This window comes from Camponotus vicinus, unplaced genomic scaffold (assembly GCF_025532165.1).
Source record: "Camponotus vicinus isolate PSW18456_S1 unplaced genomic scaffold, iyCamVici1.0 SCAF_1, whole genome shotgun sequence".
NCBI lineage: Eukaryota > Metazoa > Arthropoda > Insecta > Hymenoptera > Formicidae > Camponotus > Camponotus vicinus.
The window spans coordinates 29,845,473-29,872,789 of NW_028141945.1; the positions used below are offsets into that span (position 1 = coordinate 29,845,473).

General features: G+C 32.3%; 2 protein-coding genes across 5 annotated transcripts in view; one reads left to right on the forward strand and one right to left on the reverse strand.

Moving 5' to 3' along the window:
- The window catches only part of Trc (Serine/threonine-protein kinase tricornered), a 136,643-nt gene extending 113,016 nt beyond the window's left edge, over positions 1–23,627 (reverse strand). The window contains exons 1-3 of one of the 2 annotated variants that reach the window (XM_083106832.1): positions 23,297–23,627; positions 23,060–23,238; positions 16,169–16,299 (exon numbers count right to left, since the gene is read on the reverse strand). In XM_083106832.1, the coding sequence (XP_082962958.1) occupies positions 16,169–16,299; positions 23,060–23,061 (133 nt within the window). In that variant the 5' untranslated portion in view covers positions 23,062–23,238; positions 23,297–23,627. Of the gene's footprint in view, positions 1–16,168; positions 16,300–23,059 lie in introns of both variants that reach the window. The other variant, XM_083106749.1, reaches the window with a different exon arrangement.
- Taf11 (TATA-box binding protein associated factor 11) lies at positions 22,984–26,887 on the forward strand. Of its 3 annotated transcripts, none has more exons than XM_083107279.1 (6): positions 22,984–23,248; positions 25,229–25,376; positions 25,467–25,735; positions 25,815–25,902; positions 26,007–26,103; positions 26,180–26,886. In XM_083107279.1, the coding sequence occupies exons 2-6, from the start codon at positions 25,233–25,235 to the stop codon at positions 26,311–26,313; spliced, it is 732 nt and encodes a 243-aa protein (XP_082963405.1). In that variant the 5' UTR covers positions 22,984–23,248; positions 25,229–25,232; the 3' UTR covers positions 26,314–26,886. The 3 variants fall into 3 exon arrangements, with proteins under 3 accessions (XP_082963405.1, XP_082963321.1, XP_082963464.1); XM_083107195.1 differs by lacking the exon at positions 22,984–23,248 and adding an exon at positions 24,649–24,860 and having other exon boundaries at positions 26,180–26,885; XM_083107338.1 differs by lacking the exon at positions 22,984–23,248 and having other exon boundaries at positions 26,180–26,887.
- The last annotated feature ends 430 nt before the right edge of the window (positions 26,888–27,317 follow it).

Genomic DNA, 27,317 nt, shown 5'->3' on the forward strand with positions numbered 1-27,317 from the left:
TGTAAAGAAAACACATAGTTGTTTTTAAGAAAAAATATGGAATTGTTAATTGCAAATTACATATTTTTTCTTCGAAACAACTATGTGTTTTCTTTACACCAATTGATTCCTCTCATTATTTTGTACATAAAACTATTAAGGTAAGGTAATCGAAAAATGAATATTTTACAAGATATTTTACGGTTTATGTAAAATTAAGAAATTATTTCAAGCCTCATAACTCAAAAAGTACTTAACGAAAATGTACTTAATTATAGTGTTTTGGAAAGCTCTCGAGATGAGCTACAAGAATGTACAAAAATATATAGGATATTCCATTTAAAAAAATTGAAGTGACCTTCACGTGACCTTCAAATGACTCTTCAAGGTCAAACCAATGATACCATCTTATGGCCCCCTCGAAACCATACAACTTTTGTCTAAAACATTTTTCTCTATCTTGCTTATTTTTCGAGTTATTTGGCTGCCTAAGTTAAAATGGGTCACCCTGTATATATTGATAGTATTGCAAATGTAAGTACCTGCGAGAATGTACATGATTTTCTACATTCACTCGCACTGAGACATCATTTTTGAATTGAAAACTAGCATGTATAAATTTAGTGAAGAATTTAAATCACAATCTGAACTGTAAGATATATATCTAGATATAAAAGGGCAGAGAAAAAGATATTGATTTTTGATTAAAATAAATAAAAGAGGATAACAACGAGAAAAGAGAAATGAAATAACGAGAAAAATAAAATAATAATATTGGTAAAACAATAATATCTCTGTCTTTTGTGTTATCCATATCATTTTCAAGAGTTAATTTATCAATAAAAAGAAAAATACTTTTAATTCCCTCTACCCTTCTGTCTCAAGCAAATCTCAAATAAAGCAAGAAGAAACTTCTACAAAAAAAATGGCAAAAAAGTTATCAAATCAATTGAACGTCAGTGATATTTAGGATCATCTTTCAAACATGATGTCGGAGAGAAATAATTAATCCTAGCCAAATTCTAATATGACTGACTGCAATTCATTTAATCGTTCGCCCTAATTTTCACAGAACCGATTCTCTGTACTATTTGATTAATAACGTGCCGATCAATACAACATGATCGTCTGCGGACGGCATAATGACGTCAAGTAATTAACGATAAAATAAACTAGAGACGCCAGCGCACGCGGCAAGTCGCACCGCGTAAAGACGGCGCCAAGCAACGATTCCGCGATAATTTCACAAGTTATGCAATGCATTAGGAGACAGTGGCCGCCGTGTGCGCGGATGAATCTCTTCGAGCACGAGCATGGGCACGCATGTTCATGGCTGCATGCATACATGCATGCGTGCGTGCATGTAATGTACGCGTGTTAAGCACGTTAATGATCGCCATCGCGTCGCATATATGTGACGGGGCGTCTTGAATATATTATTAAACGGCTGAGCCGCGAGCACGTTTTGCCCCCCGCGACGTGTTTCGAAGTGCAAGGGGAACTCGTGCCACACACGTGTCTCGCCTCATTTCTCTTTTTTTCTCTTTTTATACGAACACGCCGACGCCATTAAAGTTCTAGTCGCGATACCGACCTCGAGGAGCGAAAAATCGATGCATAAGACCGACATCGACACAGCACGAACCAACTAATACACACGCTTCTTTCAATTTTCTTGCTAAATTCAACATCATCAGAAAACTAACGCAATTTCTTTCGATTTAACAGCGTTATATAATTTGATTCTTTTAAATAAAAACTTATAATGAGCTAATAATTTTTTACTTCAGTGAAAAAGATTTAAGAAAATATGTGCTATTATTCTCAATTTAACTGCCTCATTACAAGAAATCAATATTTTTAAAAATATTAAATAATAAATTAATGAAATTATAAATTGCTCTTTATGATTGCTCCCATCGATGCCTCTCCAAATCTTCCATTTATCCTTGGTGCTCCTTTATGGCACTTTATGACACTCACTCGCGAAAACACGATTCATTACGATCACTACGCACTAATCATTAATCGTATACTAATATGACAACAGTTCGGCACTTTACATTAATACATGTGACACGCACTTTATTTTATATTATGTTTCAATAGATTACCGATATAGCATCTAATGTTTATATTTATTCATTAGACACCTTAACTCATTTTACGCTTGAGATATTTTTTTTTAATAGTTGAAAAATTCGGAAATCACATCAACAGTTTTATCTTGATACTTCACGATACTACATAAATTAATTAAAACATGATAATTGCTAAAATTATAATCACATAACATTTCTTAGTATTTGTCTCGATGGTAACTCGATAATATGACGACACACGAAATATACAACGATTTTCATTTCAAGGTCAGGTCACGCGAATGACAGCAACCTATCGCATGTGAATAATAGCGCGTTATCTATCGCAAAAACTCGGCCTTTAATACGCTATTGTTTACATGCGATGATCTTGTTGTCGCGTAGCGAGATCCGAACAAACATGACGTGTCATATTCCGTGTGTATTTCTCAAAGTACAATTACGAATAGTAAAAGATGCTAAACGCGATCTTTACGATTATTAAAATTAACGATTATCAATCCGATGATTTTCGTGTTCTTATTTTAGATTAATGCGTCATAACTAATCGTTAATTTGCGTAGCATTGCGTAATATCAGGACAAAGTTATCTATGTCATTTTTTAATCATTTAAATGTCGCAGACTTAAAACAGATTGACTCGAGAGTTATTGCGTGATATAAACATTTAATTAATAAATATAGTTATTATTGATCCTGTATGTTAATTCATTAGTTATACTAAAGTTAGCACTCGTATATTATGATTTGTATTTCGATGATTTATTGAAGTACATAATTTAATACACTAGTACATAATAAAATACATAATTCATTCAATTGTACTCAAATCACGTCGATTGATAAAACAATACATTGGATATTGCATTCTATGGATATTTATCTTTAATGTTAATTTGTATACAGGGTGTCCCATTTAACTTGAGACATCGAAGTAACTCGAAACCATGGCGGTTTCGGTGAGAATGTTTTAAACAAAAGTTGTATGGTTTTAAGGGGGCCATAAGATGGTGTCATTAGTTTTACCTTGAAAAGTCGTTTGAAGGTAACGTGAAGGTCACCTCCAACTTTTTAAATGGGACACCCTATATATTTTTGCATATTCTTATAGCTTGCCTCGAGAGCTTTCCAAAACACTATAATAAAGTATTTCTTCATTGAGTACTTTTCGAGTTATGAGGCTTGAAATAATTTCTTAATTTTACATAAACCGTAAAATATCTTGTAAAATATTCACTTTTCAATTATCTTACCTTAATACTTTTATGTACAAAATAATGAGAGGAATCAATTGGTGTAAAGAAAACACATAATTGTTTCGAAAAAAAAAATGTAATTGTTAATTGCAAATTACATTTTTTCTTCAAAACAACTATGTGTTTTCTTTAGACCAATTGATTACTCTCATTATTTTGTACATAAAAGTATTAAGGTAATCGAAAAATTAATATTTTACTAGATATTTTATGGTTTATGTAAAATTAAGAAATTATTTCAAGTCTCATAACTCGAAAAGTACTCGATGAAGAAATACTTTATTATAGTGTTTTGGAAAGCTCTCGAGGCAAGCTATAAGAATATGCAAAAGTATATAGGGTATCCCATTTAAAAAGTTGGAGGTGACCTTCACGTGACCTTCAAACGACTTTTCAAGGTAAAACCAATGACACCATCTTATGGCCCCCTTAAAACCATACAACGTTTGTTTAAAACATTCTCACCGAAACCGCCATGGTTTCGAGTTACTTCGATGTCTCAAGTTAAATGGGACACCCTGTATATCCATTCACTTGTATTAATATGAGATGATTAAAATTGTCGTATATCCATTCACTTGTATTAATATGAGATAGTAAAATTGTCGTAAAATATGTATTAGAATTAGTATTGCGCGAAATTTTTGACCGTAATTTTTCAATACTAATCAAATCACATTTTCTCAAGTAAAAAATAACTATAAAACTTAATTAATTGTGATTTTCATGTTCTTTCGTCATAATATAAAGTAAAGTGCGCGTCATGTACGTTGATAATCAAAGTGCTACGTAAAATGTCGGACCATCGTCATATTCTAACAATTAGTGCGCGCGCACATCATAATTAACTGTGTTTTCGAAAGTGAGTGTCTCGTCGAGTGTAAGTGCCATGAAGGAACAAGAGAGGATGGAAGTTGGACCGAGGAGACATTAAGGGCGACAGCAGAGCAGCCATGAGGTGAGTGATTTATAATTTTATTAATTTATTATTTGTTGTTTATAAAACTAATTGCTCTCTTATCTTCGTGCAATATAACGTAATTTATTTTTATAATGATATAAAAGCGTTTTCAATTATTTTTGAAACTTATTTCTCGTGTAATATTATATTGGAATTAAAATATTTAATAATATTAAATTTATTTCGTAACAATAATACATACAGTAATCGCGAAAGAATACAGTATTTTATCACAAGTGTAAAAAATAAAATATTTCATGAAGAAATTTTAAGATTTGCATCTTTCCAAGAAGCAGATTTTAATTCCGTTAGATAAACGCGGGAGAATTAACGTTGCAAGAAAGAAAGTAACGTGCGAATATTTGCAAGGAGATAAGATTGAAACCTGACAATTTACCATAATTATCCGGAAGTAGTTTCTCTTCGTACCTATGTTCACAATGTCTACATACAGATTATCTAAACCGGTAGGTAAATTATTAATCCAAAACATGTATGCTAATTTCATGATGTATAATTTCATGTATTAAAAACAATTAATAACACTAATAGAAATGCAGTTAACAATATATTAAATATATATTTATCTTTAAGAAAATCACATATGTAATATATATTATTATATTCTTTCTATTAAATATATCAAATACATGTATAAACAAAAAGATAATTGTTATCTACAAATGTTTATCTCTCCCTCTCTCTTTCTCTCTATTAATGATTTTAAATTATAAATTATTATAATGTTATAAGTAGTAATATTATAAAGTAAATATTATTTTATACTCCATATAAAATTCGATATAAAATTCATTGCATATAAGCAAACATATATATGTATGTGCTTAATTGATCATACGCATCATTAAATCGCTTTGAATATTTTATCATTTTATTTGCGACGTAATAAAAAGTAAACATCAATCTTTAAATCAATCTCCAAGTGCAGTTTAAATAATCTACTGATTCGGAATATTTTAAGTAGTTTCAGAAGTATTTTGTTTAGAAATATCTTGGCAGAATCTCTAGATTAAGAAGTTGAATTAAGAAGGATTATGAAGTTTGATATTCTACTGTCTTATCTTTTATTTTAAACGATGCAATGCTTTTAATGTAATTAATTCGAGAAGATATACTATTTTTCTTAAGAATTATTTTCTGTCTCTTTCTTTTGATCGTACAATTCCATTTTAAATTTTGAGTTTATCATCGAGCAAAAGATCTTTTTTCTTCTAATACATGTAACATACTTATATTATGTATGTTATAACATAACAATAAACAATTGCTTTCATCTCTTTTATGTGTTGTATTTTAACGGATAGAAAATAAATTATGAAAAATGCTGCTTTCACCGTATTCATCAATTTTACGGTTATACCAGAAAATTAGCAACGGAAAAGAAAGAGAGATGCTTGATGGGCATACGTATGACATAAGCGACGATTATCCAACAAAATATAGCTAAGCCTGACATATAATGACTATAATGATGACAGTGGAGACGACAGAGTCATCATAGTAAATCCCGAAAAGAAGGGGGATTCCGGGATTAAATAAGGTTTCTAGTGCTAAATGAGAATGTATGCATACATGATTAATAATATACTGAAAAAATCAATTGATAATATATTAATTTATTTTATAAAAATTAATTTAGATTTCATTTTTCCAAATTTTGAAGAGAGTGAATTAAATCTTTCAATCGTTATTGCAATAATTTTTCATTAAAAGATGATTTCTATTATATTATTAAATATCAAAAAGGCTTTTGTAAAAATCAAATAGAACAAGGTACCGAATAAAATGTTACCAAATAAGTATTATAACTAAGGAAGAAGCATACATCCGCTACATTATATACTGTGCACGTGCACACATAGTGCAAATTTATAGGAACTTTGCACGAGTATCCTGCTGTCATTAGAATGCACACTTGACCCAGAACACCTACGATAGATTCGCAGGCAGAATTCCATAAGCTCACTAGGACGCGAAAAACTTGGCGAACAAAAGGGGGAGCGGTACATTTGGCATCGGTTCAAGGGGACGTGACCTAACTAAAATACTGCAGTGCTCCTCTACATATCGCATACTAGGTGAAAATATCGCGGAAATAACGGCCAAAGAAAAATTGCTGATTTGCCGTCAGTTACTCGTGATATCATAAATCTTATTATCGCGTTGAAACTATTATATATGGCGAGGTAAAACGCGATCGAGTCATGCAAAAGTTGCGGAAAGTTGATAGGATCTTCGTCGAATTTGTTCTTTTTCGCTTTATTAGTTTCTTTACAATTAGCTAAAGACTCTTGTTAAATAATACAAAGATTTTTTTTCAAACCGTATATTCCGTTAAATTGCGGTACTATCAAGATATAACCGTCTGTGTGAGTGACCTTAACCGCGTAAATTATGTATTCTTCCCTCAGTAAATTACGCTTATTCTACTTCATGTTTCTATTATAACATTATAATAACGTGCTTCATCGTAATAATGCCTATTAAATGCTAATTTCTTTTCCATAATAGTTATTATGTAAAACGAATATTCAAACTTTTTGTGATGCTATCACAATACGAATATTTAGAAAACTATACAGTATTAAACATTACAATATTTGCAATCACATATTTACAATCACAATCCCATTGTGTGATCCTAATAATATAACATAAAAATAATAAAAAAAATAATATATATAAATATAATAAATATAATTCCAGTTTTTCTCATAAATTATTATAATTTTCACATAAGATTTTTAAAATTATATTAATTTAATCATTAAAAAACAATTTTTTATTTACATAGAAGAAAATATTGATTGCTCAAAGCAAGAAATATATCACGTACATTTTAATCACAAAAGTCAAGGCTATTTCTAATCTATCACCTGATAAACTCTATCGTACCTTTAATGTAGATCAATAACGATATTTAATCTCACGCTACGATTTTATATTTTTCTTAAAATCGATTTTATCATGTTTTAAAATGTATGCTAATATAATGTGATGCTAATATCTACACACACATAAACTATGTATCAAAACGTACGCAAAATAAGATACGGATCTTATGTCCTGCGAATAATCTTTTGAGCATAAACGGCAGGAGCTGAGTACCGTTGTCGGGAATGACTCGTTACATAAGCGCGAGTAGTTAACGCGAGAAATTTAGTACACCTGCGTGACGAGGGAAAGCATTAACGGACCGAAGATTAAGGATTAGTGGGAGCGAAGCTCGCGGATGCGTAATTTTCGACGGCATTTTATCGCCATCTCAGTCAGCCGGCGAAAATTAGCGGAGCGATCACGCGAATATGTAGCAAGACAGGATTTCCACTCTGATAACGTGAACACGATGCATCGCGACGAACAACAACAATGACGAATATAACAATAGCGAGGCGGCATGTAAACCTTGCTTGTTTTCCGGAAACGCGTCGCGGCGCGGGTCAAGTGGCTATGCTTCGTTAATCTCTTCAGCGACAGTTTCTCTTTTAAATCATAAATAAAAAAAAAACAAAATTAAAATCGAAATCTTTCATTTATCTATTATACTCTAAATTACTCAAATTTAGCAAGAGGGAATAAAAATAATTTTAAATTTAGAGATATTTATCCAAAATTATACACACATGTACGCACACATACAGGGTTTTCGAAAAGTCCGGAAACGGTCGAATATCTAAAAAATAAAGCATTTTAGAGAAAAATGTTTCAAATAAAAGTTGTTTGGTTTAAAGAGAGCTATAAAATGGTGGCAATGGTTTGACCTTGAATAGTCGCTGGAAGGTCACATAAAGGTCACCTTGAATTTTTTAAATGGAACACCCTATATATTTTTGCACAATCTTGTAGCTCATCTCGAGAGCTTTCCAAAACACTATAATTAAGTTAGTTTTCATTAAATACTTTCCGAGTTATGAGGCTTGAAATAATTTCTTAATTTTACATAAACCGTAAAATATCTTGTAAAATATTCATTTTTCGATTATCTTACCTTAATACTTTTATGTACAGAATAATGAGAGGAATCAATTGGTGTAAAGAAAACACATAATTGTTTCGAAAGAAAAAATGTAATTTGCAATTAACAATTACATTTTTTTTTCACCATTTTATAGCTCTCTTTAAACCAAACAACTTTTGTTTGAAACATTTTTCTCTAAAATGCTTTAGTTTTTAGATATTCGACCGTTTCCGGACTTTTCGAAAACCCTGTATATTAAAATTCTATTATTTTATGATGCGGAAAAAATGCATATATATTTCTTAAAATAATGTACATATATATATATTATTATTTCTGGAAATGTTAAATTTAAGTGGGACAAATTGCAAGTGTGGAATTTAGAATCAAAATATTGCGAAACCACGAAATTAAAAAAATTCATGAACCTGTAAACGTAAAACAGTTCGAGTCACATTATAATGTAAAATTTTTTAAATTTTGCAATTCAATCTCTAATTTCATTTCGCGTTTGCAATGTACCGTCTGATTCGAGTTTCACACGCAAGATACCTGCATTATCGGTATCAGCAGTTTGCGGCAACGAGTTGCATGCAGATTTAATATATTATAGACGTATAATAAGTCGATATTTTATCAAAACTTTGCCAGAATATTATTTATCAAATATATTTTGATCCGTTATAAATATGTTTCTTTATTCCTTACCATTGCGATAATAACTAGATAATTCCATTCATTAAACTTAATTAAATGTGTTATTATTGGAAACATGTCTGATGGAAAGATGAGAAATGTTTCATATATTTGATAACTGTAATATATAAAATATTTCACATTAGCGTATATTAACGGAAACAGGAACATAGAATAGAGAAAAGCTTACTTTCGAAAGCATTGCACAGTTGGATTAACACATCTCTAAATAACAATGTTACAACTTTTCCCTCGTATCTCTTTCCTCTCGTACAATTATTATAATTATCCTTCTTAATAAGTAATCTTCCTCTCTCTCTCGCGAGATTTAATATTTACCATTATAAGAAATACAATATTCAAAACGTCAAGATATGTGGTCGTTGACGACTATTGCTATAAGATTACTGGCCACTTGCCCCGATATTTTTACCGTGATTGCAGTGATATGCAATTTTCATCGGAAACGACTCGCGCCGAAACGAAAATTTGTTCTCGAATAGACTCGGGTGCTTGGAAACATATTTCGGAACATCGATTTTCGCGACGGGACTTCAAAGTACGGTGATGTAATTTGGATGAGGTCTGCCTTGTTCGCGTGTATCACACGATTTTCCCGCAACCGCGAAGAGAGGCATTCGCGGAGAAATATACAAGTACATCCTCCTGTCGCTTCTTCCGCAGGAAGTCGCGGGAACAATGGTCCTTATATAATACATTCTGTCTCACGTACGAAACATCACCGATACTTTGTCTCTGTTCGTATATTTTTTTCCTTTTTCCTTCAACCTCCAAGAAGACGCACGTGACGAATGCACGACGTGGAAAATACGAAAGAAAAGGAAGAATAATGTCCTAGAATTCTGTCTTTTCACGAGAGGTTAATTATTCATTCGACGATTTTTCGTCGTATTTTTTTATATAAATATATGTTTTATATGAATCATATGTATATAGAAAAAAAATATTTTATATGAATCATATATACAGGGTGTCCCAGACCACCTGTACACCCCTTTTAAAATGAAAATAAATGGCTCTTATCAAAAATCGCGAACAATTTTTAAGTAAATCGGGTACGCTCTATCAAATGGTGATATTTTCAACTTTTGATTCCGACCGGAAATACGCCATCCGGATCGGAAGTTGAATTTCTTTAGGGAAACATGGTACTTTTTATTACAGATTCGAATTGTACGTAAAAAAATAAGAAACTTTTGTATCAAACGTTTTTTCTAAAAGTACCTCTGTCAATCTTAAAATTGACCTTGAAAGTAACTGTGATGAAATAATGAAGGTCAATTTTAAGATTGACAGAGGCACTTTTAGAAAAAACGTTTGATACAAAAGTTGCTTATTTTTTCACGTACAATTCGAATCTGTAATAAAAAGTACCATGTTCCCCTAAAAAAATTCAACTTCTGATCCGGATGGGGGACACCCTATATAGAAAAAAAAACAAAAAACGAAAACAATATAGTACGCATTTGCGCGCCTCTTATTGGCATAATTATAATGAGATCTGCGTAGGAAAATTCATAATAAAGAGGATGAGGTGTTACTCTCTTGCTCCGTATCCTCTATCGTTTTATCTTGTTGCAAAGCAACATGGATGATTTAAAAAACGAGGATATAATTTTTAACCGGAAAGGATCACGCGCGTATCTGCTATCGCAATCTACTATAATTGAGAGATACGACACAGTTTCATCCTTCGACCATATCCCTCGATGCTGCATATTACTCGGAGAAAGCAACGCTAGACGCGGAATATTCGCGCGCATACGGCCCGAGATATCGATACTCGCGGATCTATATTTCGCCCCAGATTCGGCTCGGTTACCATGTAAATTGCCGATACAGTTGGGGAGAGGAGGTCTTAATATTCTTTTGTTTCTCTTCTCCACGCGGTATTTTACGATAGCTCGTTGAGAGAGATGCCACGTTGATGATAGTGCCAGGTCAGATACGTCGCCTCATTCTCTCGGCCCCAGAAAGGAATTATTGACTATAATGAGAGAAGCGAAGAGAGAGAGAGCGAGAGGAGGAGGGGGGGAGAAAGAGACGAACGTGAAACAAAGGGAATGCATTGTTGCGCGCGGAACAGAGCTAAGTAAATAACAGTCCGCGCACACGTTGCCATCCTCGTGTAGCAAGTCACGTGCTTCGCGCGACGACAGACAGAAACATGCAGTTCTTGAACTTCTCTCTCCGTACAATTGTCTTCGATCTTAGAACATTGACTGCCGCTAATTGCGGAAGCATTCCTTTTGATATCGTGTCCGATAAACGTGTGTTCACTTCGAAGTAAGATATTGATATATTTATGTTGTATTGAGAGAGAAAATATAATCAATTTTTATCCCATATACTATGTATGGTTTATATCAATGCGATTCTATTTTACCCAGATTCGCAAATAATTGCAAAATTAAAAATTTGACAAGCACACTTATATTTTCTTACACGTTCAATAAATTTCCCAAAATGACTTTTTAGCAAAGTTAGATTAAATCATTCATAATTGACTTTAAAGAAAAATAAGCTATAATATTTACTTAAAAGATTAATGTGTATAATTATGCAGAAAATTTGAAATTTAACACTAAAAAAGTTTCAAGATTTTAATCGTTATATAAGCATTGGACTTGATGTCAACTTGTTGAAAAAAATACCAGATTGATTTAAATTATTAAGAGTTCAATTAAAAAGATTTTAAGGATGCATTTAATGTTAATGCAAGAACATATATATTTTTTTAGATGGTAACTTATTTGGAAGCGCTATAAACAACTGATTCAAAGATGCAATAAATGTGTTTTGAAATGCAATATATATTTCAATAATGCCAATCGCGAGTTATTCACTGTAAATCGGGATCGTGCACGCACATCCTCAACTAACGGTCTTGAAAATGAAGGACGAATAATGCAAGTAAATAGTAAAACGAAGCGACGCAACCCAGAATTGAGAGCCGATGCAACACAGTCACCATCCATCTCTTCGGGGCAAGTTCAATGGTCAACCTCCGACTTGACCTGGTAACGAGTTTCCCGATATAAAAACCATCTCGTTGTGAATAATCTTAGAGATTTTCTAAACTATGACACAAAATCCATTTTGGATATATAATCTATTAAACATGTTGCTAATTAAATTTAACAATACAACTAAATATTATACAAATTAACATATTAATAACGTTACAGGTGTTGACATATTTGACTAAAATATTTTTTTAAAGTATTATAAAGAAACATTTTTCTTTCTTTAGAAATTTAAATAACTTGACTTTAACAAGATAAGAGTTACAAAAATATTTCCTGCTTACATAAAAATGTAAATTAATCACTGCAGAATAATAGGACAGAGATGCATTTTTTTAAAACAGTTTTGAGAAAGACTCTCTAGTAAATATGCGTTATATTTTATATTCTTAAAAGATATATATTATAAAATTAATAAATAAATTTTAATTTTATATATTGTATAATCGTGGCTTGCTTTAATATAAAAGTAAAAATCTTTCAGTGAATTTATATCAACGGAATATAAAAATTTTTATTCATGCTGATAAAGAGATAGGAAATTCAATAGCGACAGATTCAACTGAGTCATGTGTTCAATCCAAGGCTAAACTCTGATAAGATTAATCTATTTATCTTTTCTTCCTTCTCATATCAATATATTCTAGTTGTTTACAGTTTGCAAAGTGTAAAATATCATTGCCATATGGCATGCAATGAATTCATTTGCTAAGATAACGAAATCGAATAAGTAAAAATATCTATTGACATAGAATGATTTCATCATATCATCGATATATTTGCCCCGATACAATTTGCAAGAATTATCATGTATTTTTTAATAAATTTTTATTATCCATTTTATATCACTAATATATTATCGAGCAATTTTTTTCATAACGAATCTGTAATAAAAAGGAACAAAAGATTTTTTTTTTTTCAAAAACTATAAAAAATATTTAATATCTTAATTTTAAAGTCAATTTTCGTAAAGATTCTTCTAAAAAAATTAACTCATGTTTTTCTGAAATCACTGATTTAATTTTAATGCAGAAAAAAAACTACTTTTATCAGTATCGATTATCACTTGCAAAAAAAAAATGCAAAATACCATCGATGTTAAAATGCTAAAACATAATAATATTATGACTACATAATAATGATTTATTGCCTCAATATGATTTATTCTTGCAGCTTTTTTCCTCGATTATGATACCGATCTACACAAAGTATCACTTAACGCGTAAAATGTGACTTGCTGATTTAGCGAAAGCATCGGTGCTTCATTAAAATTGAAGTATCCATGACTCGCGAGTGCGTCCGAGACATCGTTGCACACTTGGGAGAGTCGAGAACGACGTCGCATCACGTCGCATCGCGTGTATAGTTCAATGGACTCGCGCTACATAATCGTGGCTTGCAAAATTATGCGTTCTGAGAATGCGGTGCATGTACACAACGTGACTCGATAAAGACGCATTTAAAACACGGCAGTGCCGTGCACGAGGTATGACGTTTAGAGCGAGCGCCGCTAAGAGCTGTACCGAGGGGACGCAGACGAAAGAGGAGAGACCATTTTCCTCGCTGAATAATTATGACAGTTTGGAGAAAGCGAGGCGCGCCTACACTATCTTTCGTCGCTCCCTGTTCATAGCCGTATCGAGATTATTATTCGCGTGCTCATATTGCCGCGTTTCATCGCGATTATCTACAATAGCAAGACGCGGATTTGAATCTGCAGCGAAGCAAAAGTGATATATAATTAGGCTTTCCCTACGCGAATAGCCCGACATCGAATTATTATTCTATATTTTATTCTATATTTATAAAAAATTTTATTTAAATTTATTTATAGATAAATAAAATATAGAATAAATTTTTTTATTAAATATAGATTATTTTTTTTATTAAATATAGATTAAATATAGATTATTCTAAATTACTTTTACTTAAAATTATTTTTTAAAAATAATAATCGATAAAAGTAGATTTTCTTTGCTATATTAATATTACTATTATATAAATTGTTAAAATGCATGTTACAAGAGAAAACACTTTCATTGTCATTATTAATCAGATGGTTACAAATTGCATTTGCCCTCAGCTTCCGCATTTACGCGAAGAAATGGAGGAATTTACCGCAAAGTCCCATCGAAATATTTGTCCGTGATAGGAAAAATCTTTCGCGGAGGATATGAGTTTGAGGCTTGTACGTGCAATGGACATGCACGGTCGAGCACAGTGGCATTGCACGCGTGACGTTACATCGTAGTTAGATAAACCCCATTGAAACTCAACGTGGCCGGACGACAGGACGTCGCGACTTATATACGACCGCAGTATATAACTTCGCGCGAGCAGTCGACGGTAGATTCAAATTAATTACGGCAATGACATATCGTGCCGTCGTGACGTAAAAAAAAAAAAAGATTACGCGAGACCAAAACTTCAATGACACGCGATGTGAGAGCAAAAGAACTTTATTTACGGAGAAAATAATACGCCATACACACTTTTACAGCTTATTGTTAGTTATAATAAATTACTTTTGGCCACAAAATATGCATCAATTATATAAAAATGAAAAGAATTCGAAATATTTAAAATGCTAAATTTAAAAGAGAAAAAATTTTATTTACGAGATTTTGCGATAGAAATATTACATCTCTTTCTCTCTCACATACGTATAGTAATATTATATTAACGTAAATAATTTTCAATTAATCTGACTTTAGCTCGAATCAATTTAAACTAGACTTTAGGTTCTCTCTCATATTCTTACTCATCATTGAATTTTTACGCAGTTAAAAAAATAAGTGGAAATAAATCAAATAAATTATAGAGATATCAATTCGTTTTATAATTTTGGCTTAATTCAACTCAATTTTCCGAATACATTTCTTCGCGCGAGTATTTCACATCTTTTTACACGAAGTTTGATCTGACATAAAAGAACGATATTTTTGTTCTTTACGAGAAACGATAAAATGCTCGATATTGTTAGAAACCGATTGACCTTTCGGCTCCTTTTCCGACTTCTTTTCAAGGCAAAACCGAATTCGGCGATTCTAAACACGGTTCACGAATATTACGCGGAAGAGAAATAAAAAATAAAATATAGCGTGGCACTTAGCGTCTGTCCAGCTCGTTACCCTTCCGCGATCGCAATCTATCACGGAACGAAAGGCAAGGGTAAGGCACCGTTTCGCGACGGTCACCGTCGAGAAGAAGCGGATGACGATTCTATCGTGTCGCGCTGCGAACTTCCGCGACGGGATGATTAAAGCGATTAATGAGCGGATTCTTTTCGCAGTCTCGTGCGGAAGGGAAAGAGCAGATAAAATAACAATTTAGGATAAATTTTAAAGCTGAGAAGCGCAATTATTTCCTTTGTTTATAAAATTAAACTCATTTACTTCAGTTATAAATATCATTTAAATTTTTATGGAATCTGATTAATTCGATGCGACGCAATATATTGTTTCATTCTTAATTATACAGATTTTGCATAAAATTGAATCTCTCCAACTTGTCAAATTGAATGTTTATACTGAATGCAGAATATTAACACATGATATGTTTATCAATTAACATAAAAATATAGTTTTATATTAGAATATATATAAATTTATAAAATAAATTGTATACAATAAAAAATATCCAAAAAAATTTAATATTATTAGAATTTTAAGTTACTAAAAAATATTTATTTTCCGAATACGTATATTGTATTAAGTTTTCATTTGATGCACAAGATATGCATTTATTGCGATTTAATTTTTTTGCGCGTTGCACTAAAGTAATATCGTATAAGTGCAATGCTCTGTATCAAAAAAATTACCGCGATAAGGGTCAAAACACATAGCGCAATGGGATAAAAGCGACAAAACACACACTCGAGAACAGCTGCAGAGCAGCAACGTGACTTTCATTCTTTGCGCTTATTCTTATGCAGCACGAGAGCGCTGCACTTGAGTAGACGCTAGCGCAAATCGGCCAATCCCGACATTACGATTTTTGTTCCTCACATCTGCTGGAGTCGACGATCTAGAATCCGTCGGGGAAAATCCGAAAGATACAACGTACGATATCTACACGACACTGGCAGCTATGAGATTTTTTAAAAATAGCTACGTGACACATCAGAGATGATAAGTCTGTAGACTCACCTTCCTGATTGGGATTGTTGGTGTTCGGATGCGACGAAGTCAGGGAAGAAGGTGTCTCGTCCTCAGCGACGCCCATCGTCGTAGCTGCCGTTTGTTGATGATGCGTCTCCACTTCCGTCGCCTCTTCGCACCTGCAATTATAAAATTTATAATACAGATTTTACACGCAACAAAAAAAAAGAACTAAATATTTTATATTGAAAAATACATTCCTCCTGTTGCATAAATTTATTCCGATATTCTGAAAATTTAGGTAGATACATTAAATCAATCAGCAATCTCGATGTGTCAAAATAAATACAATATCGATTTTTTTTTAATGCAAATTATTTCTAATGAAATAAATAACATTGATTAGATGTTTCTTCATTATTCTCTACATTAATTGCGTGTAAAAACTACGTGAAAATCATCTAATTTATTTTACATAAGTAATTTCCAAGATACATGTGGAATTATAATTCACACTGACTATAACACGTGCGATTTGGTACGCATCGACTCAGCTTTGTTCTCATTTGCGTATAATCCACACTGCATCGTAATGCCTTCGTTTAAACGAATTCACCGTATTAGTTTAGCTCACGATAATTATGCTTTGTACGCGTAGAAAAAAATAATACAAGATGCTGGTTCCCATTCAAAACTAACTTATTGATAATGCGCGGGTAATTATCAAAATAATGACGCAAGACATGATTTACGATACTTCTACAAAAGTTCTAGAAGATATAAAACTATCAATAACTCTTTCAATATTTTAAAAAATGGAACAAACAAATCACTCAAAAAACGTGCTAAAGTTCGTATAAAAATGCAATGTGCTGATACAGCAAAAGCGCATCTAAAGATTAAATTAAAAATCAAAACAAAATAGATTTGAGAAGATAAAAAAAGAGCTGAGGAAAAAGAAAAAAGCTTGTTACAATAGCAAAAGTTCGATAGAAATCATAAAGATTTCATGTCTGGTCGAGGATCGTTGCATTTCACTGTACGCGTAACCTGATGCACTGCAAGGATCAAAGAAGCATTCATTGGATCAAAATCTCCTCTTTCTCTCTCTCTCTTTCTTTCTGTCTTTAAAATTTTATATATATATATATATATATATATATATATAAAATATTTATTTATAAAATATTTATCATATATATATATAAAATTTTTCGTTAAAATTTAAATATCATCTTTTAAAGAAAAAGTGAAAAAAAAAATTATGCGTTAATTTTGTCCAGTATATATTTCTCTTCTCTTTCTCCTTTCATCCTTCATATTGGCCGACATTGTTTCTGGATAGGGTGTTTGTACACGTACGCGTTTATTGCCGCGATATTACGCTTTCGCAATTACGCACGTGGACCGATGCGATGCAATGTAGCGCACACGCAGTGCGTCATGCGTATTGCGGCGGCGGTGGCAGCAGCAACGTCGTCATCCGAGCACGGTCCGGTCCGCGAAATAGAGACGACGACGCGCGGCTATAACGGTATGTTGACCTCCGACGCCAATTGCTGCCTTGCTCGGACAACGCACACGGACATACACGAATTGCACACCGGAGAATGTGTGCGTGCGCGTTGACTTTTCGGACTGGCACCGGTTATGTTAGGTATCGATTAATCGGCGATGTGCGGTACAACGGAAACAGCGCGTTTTTTCCGCGATATATTCGAATTTTTATGCATGAAACAAAATCGAATAAATCATACATGATAAAAAAAATATACGATGTCTATATATGACAAATCTCGTAAAGGATGTTAGAAAAATTCTACATAATCATTTTTATAAGAATATAAAATTATTTTACGTACTTTATATCTCTATTTTATTTTGAATTTTTTAATTATTTTTAAGAGAAAAATTTAGTTAGATATTTTTAATATAATTTGATATTCAATTTTATAATGCTTTTGTTAAACGTTAAAAATATTGGAAGCATATTTATGGTATACATGATAATCTGCATAATAATATATGAGAAAGATATCCAATAATGAAAATATATAATATTATATTTTTTCCTCTTTTTAAAATATATCATAATCGAAAGGGTTTAATATAGAATCATATTTTATAAAAAAAGTAAAATTCCTCAAGGGAGTTTGATTTTTCCCAGAATAAACACAATTTTCTTTTGCTAAAATAAAAAATTCTTCTCTTCAGTTATCATAAAATTTCCCCATCTCGTTTTCGAGAAATCAACGATATCCGATGAATCATATTGCGACCTTGTTGCTTAGTAAGCGAAAGTTAAATATAGCTAATAGCTACACAAAAGAATGTATTCATGTGCATCCGTTTTGTATGCATCAGTCGAATAGCATTTTAAGTAGCAGTTTAATTTTTTTCATTGTAAAAAACATGTATATAAAGAAAATCTCTGAAAGAATTCAACTTAATATTAATATCACATGCTTTGAGAAATTATTGAATCATAACCTCAAGTAATTTTTTTATCGCAAAAATATCGATTCTGAAATAAAAAGAGAGAGAGTTTTACTTATAATTCATATTTCTCAATGATAAAACAATTATAATTGTTGTAAATTAAAAATAAGGAAATAATTATAATCGAATATTAGGAAATAATTATATCGATATATTATTTTTAATGTGAAATTCTTATCATTTTTCTTATCTTTTATTCTATTATAATTCTATTATAATTCACAACAAAGCTGAAGCACTTCTTGTACGATTTATGCACTCAGATCAGACTTACGATCGATAAGGGGAAGCAAACAAGACGCAAGGCATCGTGACAAGTCAAAACAAGCTGTACGACGCGTAGCGAAATCGAAAGTAGCTAACCGCAAATCTTGATTATTTCGCTAACAGTACGATGGTGATGTGTAATTTTTTCTTAATAACACTATAAACAATTCTGACAATAAATCACATTTCGCATATAACAAAATGGCAAGAAATTGACTTAAACCAAGTTTTTTCGTTCATTGCTAAATTCGCATTTAAATGTAAAAAGCTGCATAACAATTTTAAAATAATTTTAAAACAACTGCAATTTTTATTTTAATTTATTTTAATTTATTGTCACTATTTTATTGCAAATTTTACGACTGCAAATATATTCGTTTATATCTTATACAGGGTAAGCCATTTTAAGTTACCCACCCCAATAACTTTTTTATTTTTGAATGTACAACAAAATGTTTCAAATGAAAGTTGCTTGACTTTGAGGGGGACAGAAGATGATGGCAAAAATTTGACCTTGGATAGTCATTTGAAGGTCACATAAAGGTCACCTTCAATTTCTTAAATGGAACCTACCATGTTTCATTGCATATTCTTGTAGCTTATCTCGAGAGCTTTCCAAAACACTATAATTAAGTATCTTTTCGTTAAGTACTTTTTGAGTTATGAGGCTTGAAATAATTTCTTAATTTTACATAAACCGTAAAATATCTTGTAAAATATCCATTTTTCGATCATCTTACCTTAATACTTTTACGTACAAAATAATGAGAGGAATCAATTGGTGTAAAGAAAACACATAATTGTTTCGAAAAAAAATGTAATTGTTAATTGCAAATTACATTTTTTCTTTCGAAACAATTATGTGTTTTCTTTACACCAATTGATTCCTCTCATTATTTTGTACATAAAAGTATTAAGGTAAGATAATCGAAAAATGAATATTTTACAAGATATTTTATGGTTTATGTAAAATTAAGAAATTATTTCAAGCCTCATAACTCAAAAAGTACTTAACGAAAAGGTACTTAATTATAGTGTTTTGGAAAGCTCTCGAGATAAGCTACAAGAATATGCAATGAAACATGGTAAGTTCCATTTAAGAAATTGAAGGTGACCTTTATGTGATCTTCAAATGACTATCCAAGGTCAAATTTTTGCCACCATCTTCTGTCCCCCTCGAAGTCAAGCAACTTTTATTTGAAACATTTTGTTGTACATTCAAAAATAAAAAAGTTATTGGGGTGGGTAACTTAAAATGGCTCACCCTGTATATTAATGTACATAATATGGCCTTTAGCTTTGAAGTCATAGAAAAAGCTACATTATAAATTAATATAAAATTAGCAAATAAAGTTAATTAAGTAAAATAAAAATAAATTTACTGTTTATATCATTATACACATTTTCTGTAAAAAACAATAATTAATACAATATATCTTTTTTAAATATTATTTAATCATAAATATAATAAATCTACACGAATATCGAATAATTATAACTAATAAATTTATTAATTCAATAAAACTTATTATTTTTCCTATAAATTAAAACAAAAAACTAATAATTTGCTACAACACTCCGAATCTCCGAAATCGGCGTTTCCTAGATATTTTATTATATTAAACGGCATTATAAGTTTGACGAAATCAAACACTTTGCTTGAACGTTAGCACAAGCATTTTACGTATCTAGAAGATATAGCATAGTTTAACTATAGGAAACAACTTCAAGGGTCAAACTAACCCTGAGCACTGCGTATTATAATTTTCTTATCGCTATAATGACACAATAACGTAACGTGCACGTGTACTTGCGTAATAATGTAGTAACATAACATGCGACGATTACATGAATCGATTTACCGATTTTCGCGTTCTTTTATTTTATATTCGTCGTAAATATTTATTTGACACATCGTATTATACAAACGAGAGAGAGAGAGAGAGAGAGAGAGGAGAGACAGAAAAATATTACTTTAATTATAGCTCTATAAATCGCACGCTCATAATCTTAAAGTACAAATTGAACAATGCATCGTAGACCAACGTAAAATCCCGCCACCTCTCTGAAAAGGCTCGCGAAGAGAGAATTGGCAGAGCGTAGCTGCATAAAACAGCTCTTTCTCTCTCTCGTCCTCTCTCGCTCCTTCTTTCCCTCTTTCCCTATCTCGCTCTCTTCCTCACGTCGAGACTCAGGTCGTTTCTCTCCCGGCCAACGACCGTCCACCTTCAGTTTTGTACCCTTCCAGACAGCACGCGCCTTATACGTCGACAGGTAGATGCAACGTTCGAGATATATACGCGTCCAGGGTGGTCCGATGATAAGGACCAAGGATCGAGCAGAAAACTGTCTTGATCGACGTCATTGTTTAGAGCTAAGCTTTCGTATGAATCGTGCTTAATTTTCGTCTATTTTTCGGGTTTAAACTCGAATTGATTAAATTGGATTGAATAAAAATTTAATACATGTATACTATTTCTAGTTTTTGGTTGATAATTATAATAATGAATTATATATTTGGAAATTAAATGAAGGTTAAGAAATTAAAAATATATCCCTATTAAAATTATAATTTATAAATATATATATATAAAATTGAAATTATACAAATATTTTTAAAATTACAAAAATTGTGTCAAACTGAGATAATCATGTGTCTGATTACTTTATTTCCTCAAGATTTTGTTTCATATAAATATGTTCTTTTTTTTCAAATTCGGATATTGAATTATCCATGTGTAGAAAATAAATAAAATTTTCTTAGATACATTCAATAATAATAAATATTAATTTATCGTGCTAATTTCTTAGACATATTTTGAGAATGATTATAAGACAGTTAAATGTTAAAATCATATTTAAGAGATGAATAAAGATGACTATAAGCAAGTCTTTAATATAAATCGGCAATAAACTCTTTACATTTGTCAAATATTTATCTGTAAACAACGACAACGTGTTAAAAATGATAATGTGTTTCCTCGTAATACTCCCTAGTCTCCATCTACACCATCATTTACCAGGTTATTCTTCACATCGCCCTTTCTTAATCGATCTTTCTCTCTTCCTCCTGTATAATTTTATATCTTAATTCTCCCATTTCTCATATCTTACTCCAGTTGCACGCTTCGCGAGAGCGAATCACGATTAGACAAGAAGAAACCACGGACAGGAAAGTGAAGGGTACAAAGGAAGGAGGATAGAAATAACGCAGGGGGAGAGGGAAGGGGCGAGAGGATGGAGTAGATCGGCCCTTTTGCAAAAAGTGGCGTCCAAAGTGTCGGCCGACCGGTTCCACGCGCGCATGTACCTGTCACGTATATCCCCTTAAATGCGGCGCTAGAGAAAGAGAGAGAGAGAGATAGAACGAGAGAAAAAGGAAACAAGACATAGACAGACAGAGAGAGATGGAGCACACATGTGTGTCGAGCACACGAATGAAGCAGCGGCGCGCGCACTTACACCGACGCGCATGCACGCGCGAGCGTAGGCGACGTCATATATAGGGTGTTCGAGAATCGACGGAGACAGTTTCTCTTGGACCTGTCCGGAAAATTAACAGTAATCGTGAAACACATTATCCAATTCACTCTTTCCTAGATTTTGTTCTCGCGAGTTTTTATTTGAGATTTGATTAAAATTTCAAAAGGTTGGTAAATTATCATGAAATAATTATATGTTCTAAACCATCCTTGGTTAATAAAAAACTGATGTGCAAAAGATGACACCGAATTACGTTATTGTTATCGAGAATAGCGATAAGAACCGATTCGAGCTCGGTGGAACGCATACTCCCTCCGTTTCTTGCCAACCGTAGGTTGGCAGCAGTCGGGAGTGAAAAGAAGTCGCTTTCAATTTTTCACGAGAAAAAGCCACGTAATCAGGAAATTTTTGATACACCTTATATATGCACAAAGCGCATATATACGGGCACCACGGTGCGCATATGTGCATGCATCATGTATATGTATGTGTGCGAACCTGCATACACAGCCAATCTGTTTGTGTTTATAACAATACCGTCGACGAGGCCACGGCGGTAATCGTCGACGAAACCCTTTCCCTCGTAAGGCCACCGCTCGCCATAACTCGTTCATAGCTCGCGTGCGAGAGAGAGAGAAAGAGAGAGAGAGAAAGACTCGGTATATACACCACAAAAGCAAATGTACTCACATCTTAATGCCCGGTCGCGGACCACATTCGTGGGCAGAAGGACGCTCCGTGGCTGGACGTAGATATCGCGATCACCGCTCCCGGCTGCTGCTCCGCGCGTATTATCCGCCAGATACGTCACTGTATCTCGTGCGATCCTCCCCCCGGGACGGCGGGGATATCGTCACTCGCGTGAACGGCTGCACACAGGTATCGTACTTACTACTACTACTACTACTACTACTATCTATAACTTACTACACTACTATACGCGCACTCCCGAACTCGTTCGCTCGGCCAGGTTCGCAACGTCCGTCGTCCCGTCCCGTCGCGTTGCGCTCGCTCGTTCGTTCGTTCGTTCGTTTGTTCGTTCGTTCGACGGCGACCCCCGTTCGTTGGAGGTGAGAAGCGGCCCGCCCGCCGAGAAGCACACGGTCGGCAACAGACGCGAGACGCGCAAAACCGCACGACGACTTCTTGCGTGAAACGCGAACCGCGCGGATATACGTGCGTTTACGCGGCGCGTTGCATGCGCGCCCGACACGCAGAACGCCGAAAATCCCGAGCGGAATATTGACAAATACTCGCGGCGTCGCGCGACACCGTCGCCTGTCTGTCTCTCGCCGCGGTTTGCCAGCGCCACCGCGCGGCAGCTCTCGCAACTAACGCGACCCACCGTGTTTCGTCATCGATCAGGTATTACGAGAGATTCGCGCGGCTCGAGGCAGAGTTTCGCGATTATCCGGCGAGCCCTAAATGGACCCCCCCGGGGATATATGAAGGAATAGACATGATCGATAGTCGGTAACGTCGCGACATAACGAGCGTGCTTAAATTTCAGAGCTCGACTCAGCTATCTTTGAATATTCATAATACGAGAAAAATATGAATTTTATACAATTATATTGGAAATTTAATTACATGTTTGAAACGATGTCAAATATAGATAAAGTATATGCGAAGGAACGTATGATCGTTTTAGAATATATGTGTAGGTGAAAAAAAAAGGAAATATGCATAGATTTATTTAAATAAATCACGAGAATTTTCACGCTATTTATTGAATGAATATATCTGCATAAAATTAATGCGATTGAGATTTTTACAAAGTTTATTTTTCGATGATGAGAATGCGAAAAATAATAGCGACACAACTTGGACTAAGAATATATACCTGATTCATGCACCAATTGTACTTTGATGAGGAAAATCGTACTTTGAGGAGAAAATTAGAAAACACGACGAAAGCACATACTGCACAAACGCACACGCATATAATATATTTATTAATGTGCAACAAATATTTGTCACTTTACGAAATATATTCGCGAAACTTTTCGCGCCCGAAATTCTTTAGACATTAATAATCGCGATAAATATAGAGCGGTTGAACGCAACTTTCGATGGCGATGATGTGTTCTGTGATTGGTCGCAATTCGAGATTTACCGAGAAAAAATAAATCTTTGCTCCGATTGGTCAATTGCTTTCAACGAATTAAACGAATGTGATACGAACACAGCCGAAGTGAAGTATAAAAATTAAGTTGAACAAACGAAACAACGATCTATATTCTATATTCTATGGCTGTGTTCCACTTAACGATCGTAACGCTCGCAGAATCATCTTATCCTTGTTGTTCGCTAAAAGTTAAACAAAGACACATCATGTTTACGAGTGTCGCGATCATTAAGTGGAACGCAGCCTATATAGTCACTGGTGGTCGCGTGTCCATATCGTGTATTGTCAAATGTTGTTTATTATCAATATATTGTTTCCCGCTCAAAAATATATCGTAGCATAATTAATATTAGTGACAGAAAGGTTATTTTACTATCTCATTAAGTAATGAATTAATATATATTGCATTAAAATTTTGTATTTTTATCATGTTTAATGTAAATATTAAAAGTATTAACCTAAAACGATATAGGAGTAATTTATTTCGCTATCGATTTTTACCAAATAATTTGTAAAACGTTTATACTTTTGATTATATATTGCAATATATACTATTAAATTACGAAATAATGTTTCATATTAATAAAGATATTGTACAAAATTTTAATTAGAAAAGTACATTAAAATACTATATAATATTATTGATTAATAAAATGTCATTTATTAACATGTTCTTAATATGTATGTATTAGAACATTAATATTCCTAATGTATATGTTTCTTTTAACTAGAATAATGGATAATATCTTTGGGAAGGAAGATTCTGGAGATGAAAGTGAGCATAATGATATCGAGGACAAAGATGATAAAAATAGTCCTTCACAAAACTCAGGATCTAAAGATACTGAAGTTATGGATGTCGATAGTGCACAAGTCAAAGTATAAATATGATTGAAAAAAATTCAGTTTCTTCAGTATTTGTATATATTTAAATAAATTTGTGTATCTTTAAATAAATTAATATTCTAGACAGAATCTGATGCAATGAGTTCTCAATCGCAATCGGATACAGAGGAGAATGAAAATACAGGATCAAATTCTATGTGTCCAATTGTGACGGAACAAATTGAAGAAGTTGAAAAACAGAAACTTAATGTAAAGGAAGAACAGATTGCGGAAGATATATTTGGTAATGATATCATGTTACCTCGCGCAAATCCAGTCAACACAAAAGAAAGGAGGGAAAGTAAAGAAAAAAGCAAGAAAGAGCTAGAGGAAGAGGAACGAGAGAAGATGCAGTATATATAATTTTTAAAAGTATATTTGATATTTATATTGCTTTGAAAATATATTAATAACCACATTTTATTTTTATAGGGTATTAGTATCTAATTTTACTGAAGATCAGTTGGACAGATATGAGATGTATAGACGATCAGCATTTCCAAAAGCAGCTATAAAAAGGGTACTGCACTTTTAGTTTTAGTTATTATTTATAAAAGTAACTATTTTTCATTTTTTTTTTTTAATTTATAACATTTAATTCTGATAATAAACATTTTTTTCCAGATTATGCAAACCATAACAGGTTGTTCAGTATCTCAAAATGTTGTCATAGCTATGTCAGGAATTGCCAAAGTATTTGTTGGCGAAATTGTTGAAGAAGGTATAGACTTTCTTGTGTAAAATATATATATTTAATTATTAGGATTTGATATTATATTATATTCTTTTAACTGCAGCTTTAGATGTTATGGAGACTCAAAATGAAACTGGCCCGTTACAACCGAAACATCTGAGAGAAGCTGTTCGCAGATTAAGGCTACAAGGTCAAATACCGAATGGCCGGGCGTACAAAGCTTTTTTTAGACTATAATTAGTTTACATTTATGGTATGTTAGTACAATGCTTTTTATCAAGAAATCTGTCAATATTAAAATTTGCAAACTTGTACAAATTATATAATTAGCAAGAAATCAAAATTTTTTACATCTCTTGCAAAACTACTATTATTTCCTGTATATATTTGCAGAATTATTTTAGAATTTGTTTATATATTCGAAATATACTGTTTATATTCTCGATTAGTATATTAAATTTTTAATATTTTATAGGCATATATATTTTACTGACAGCTAATTTGTGCTTTCATATTTAAATTAGAATATAAACTGAATGTATATTTTTATACTATTAACAAATCTTTCTGATATAGTGATTGTAAATTGAAAATCACACAACAGTTGTAAATCACCAAAGTATATAAAACAGATATAATAGCAAAATATTTTACTCAGAACTACATACATCTCCGACCTATATATATAATATATAGATTCATACGAAAATATATACTACAAGTATAATATAACATTTTGATGATACTTATTTACATTTTTATTCATATGGTAAATATTAATAAATTACAACAGATATATGTGAATTACTTGCAATTTATAATTTATATAATATAATTTTAGTAGAAATTGATGTAATTTATATTTTTGTTACCATTTGTTTCCTATCACAAGATTATTAATATTCTACTTTATATAAATTTTGTTAAAATATTTAGATTTAATTATTATAACTTAATATATACATATATGTATATAACAAAATATATATCTTCTTAAAATTTTAGAAAGAATAGCAATTGTGTATGTGAAAATATTTGTCAGTATATTATTCTAAAAATAGTGATTAAATTGTAATATTGTGATAAAACTTGAACAATCTAACAAAGTTTTTTGAAATAAAAAAAAAAGAGAAGAATATAGTATTATGCAAAAATGGCTTGATTTGAAAATCTATTTTTTCTTCATATTTGCAAAAATATTTATCTAGCTTTGATTTTTATTTGATTATGAAAGACATATA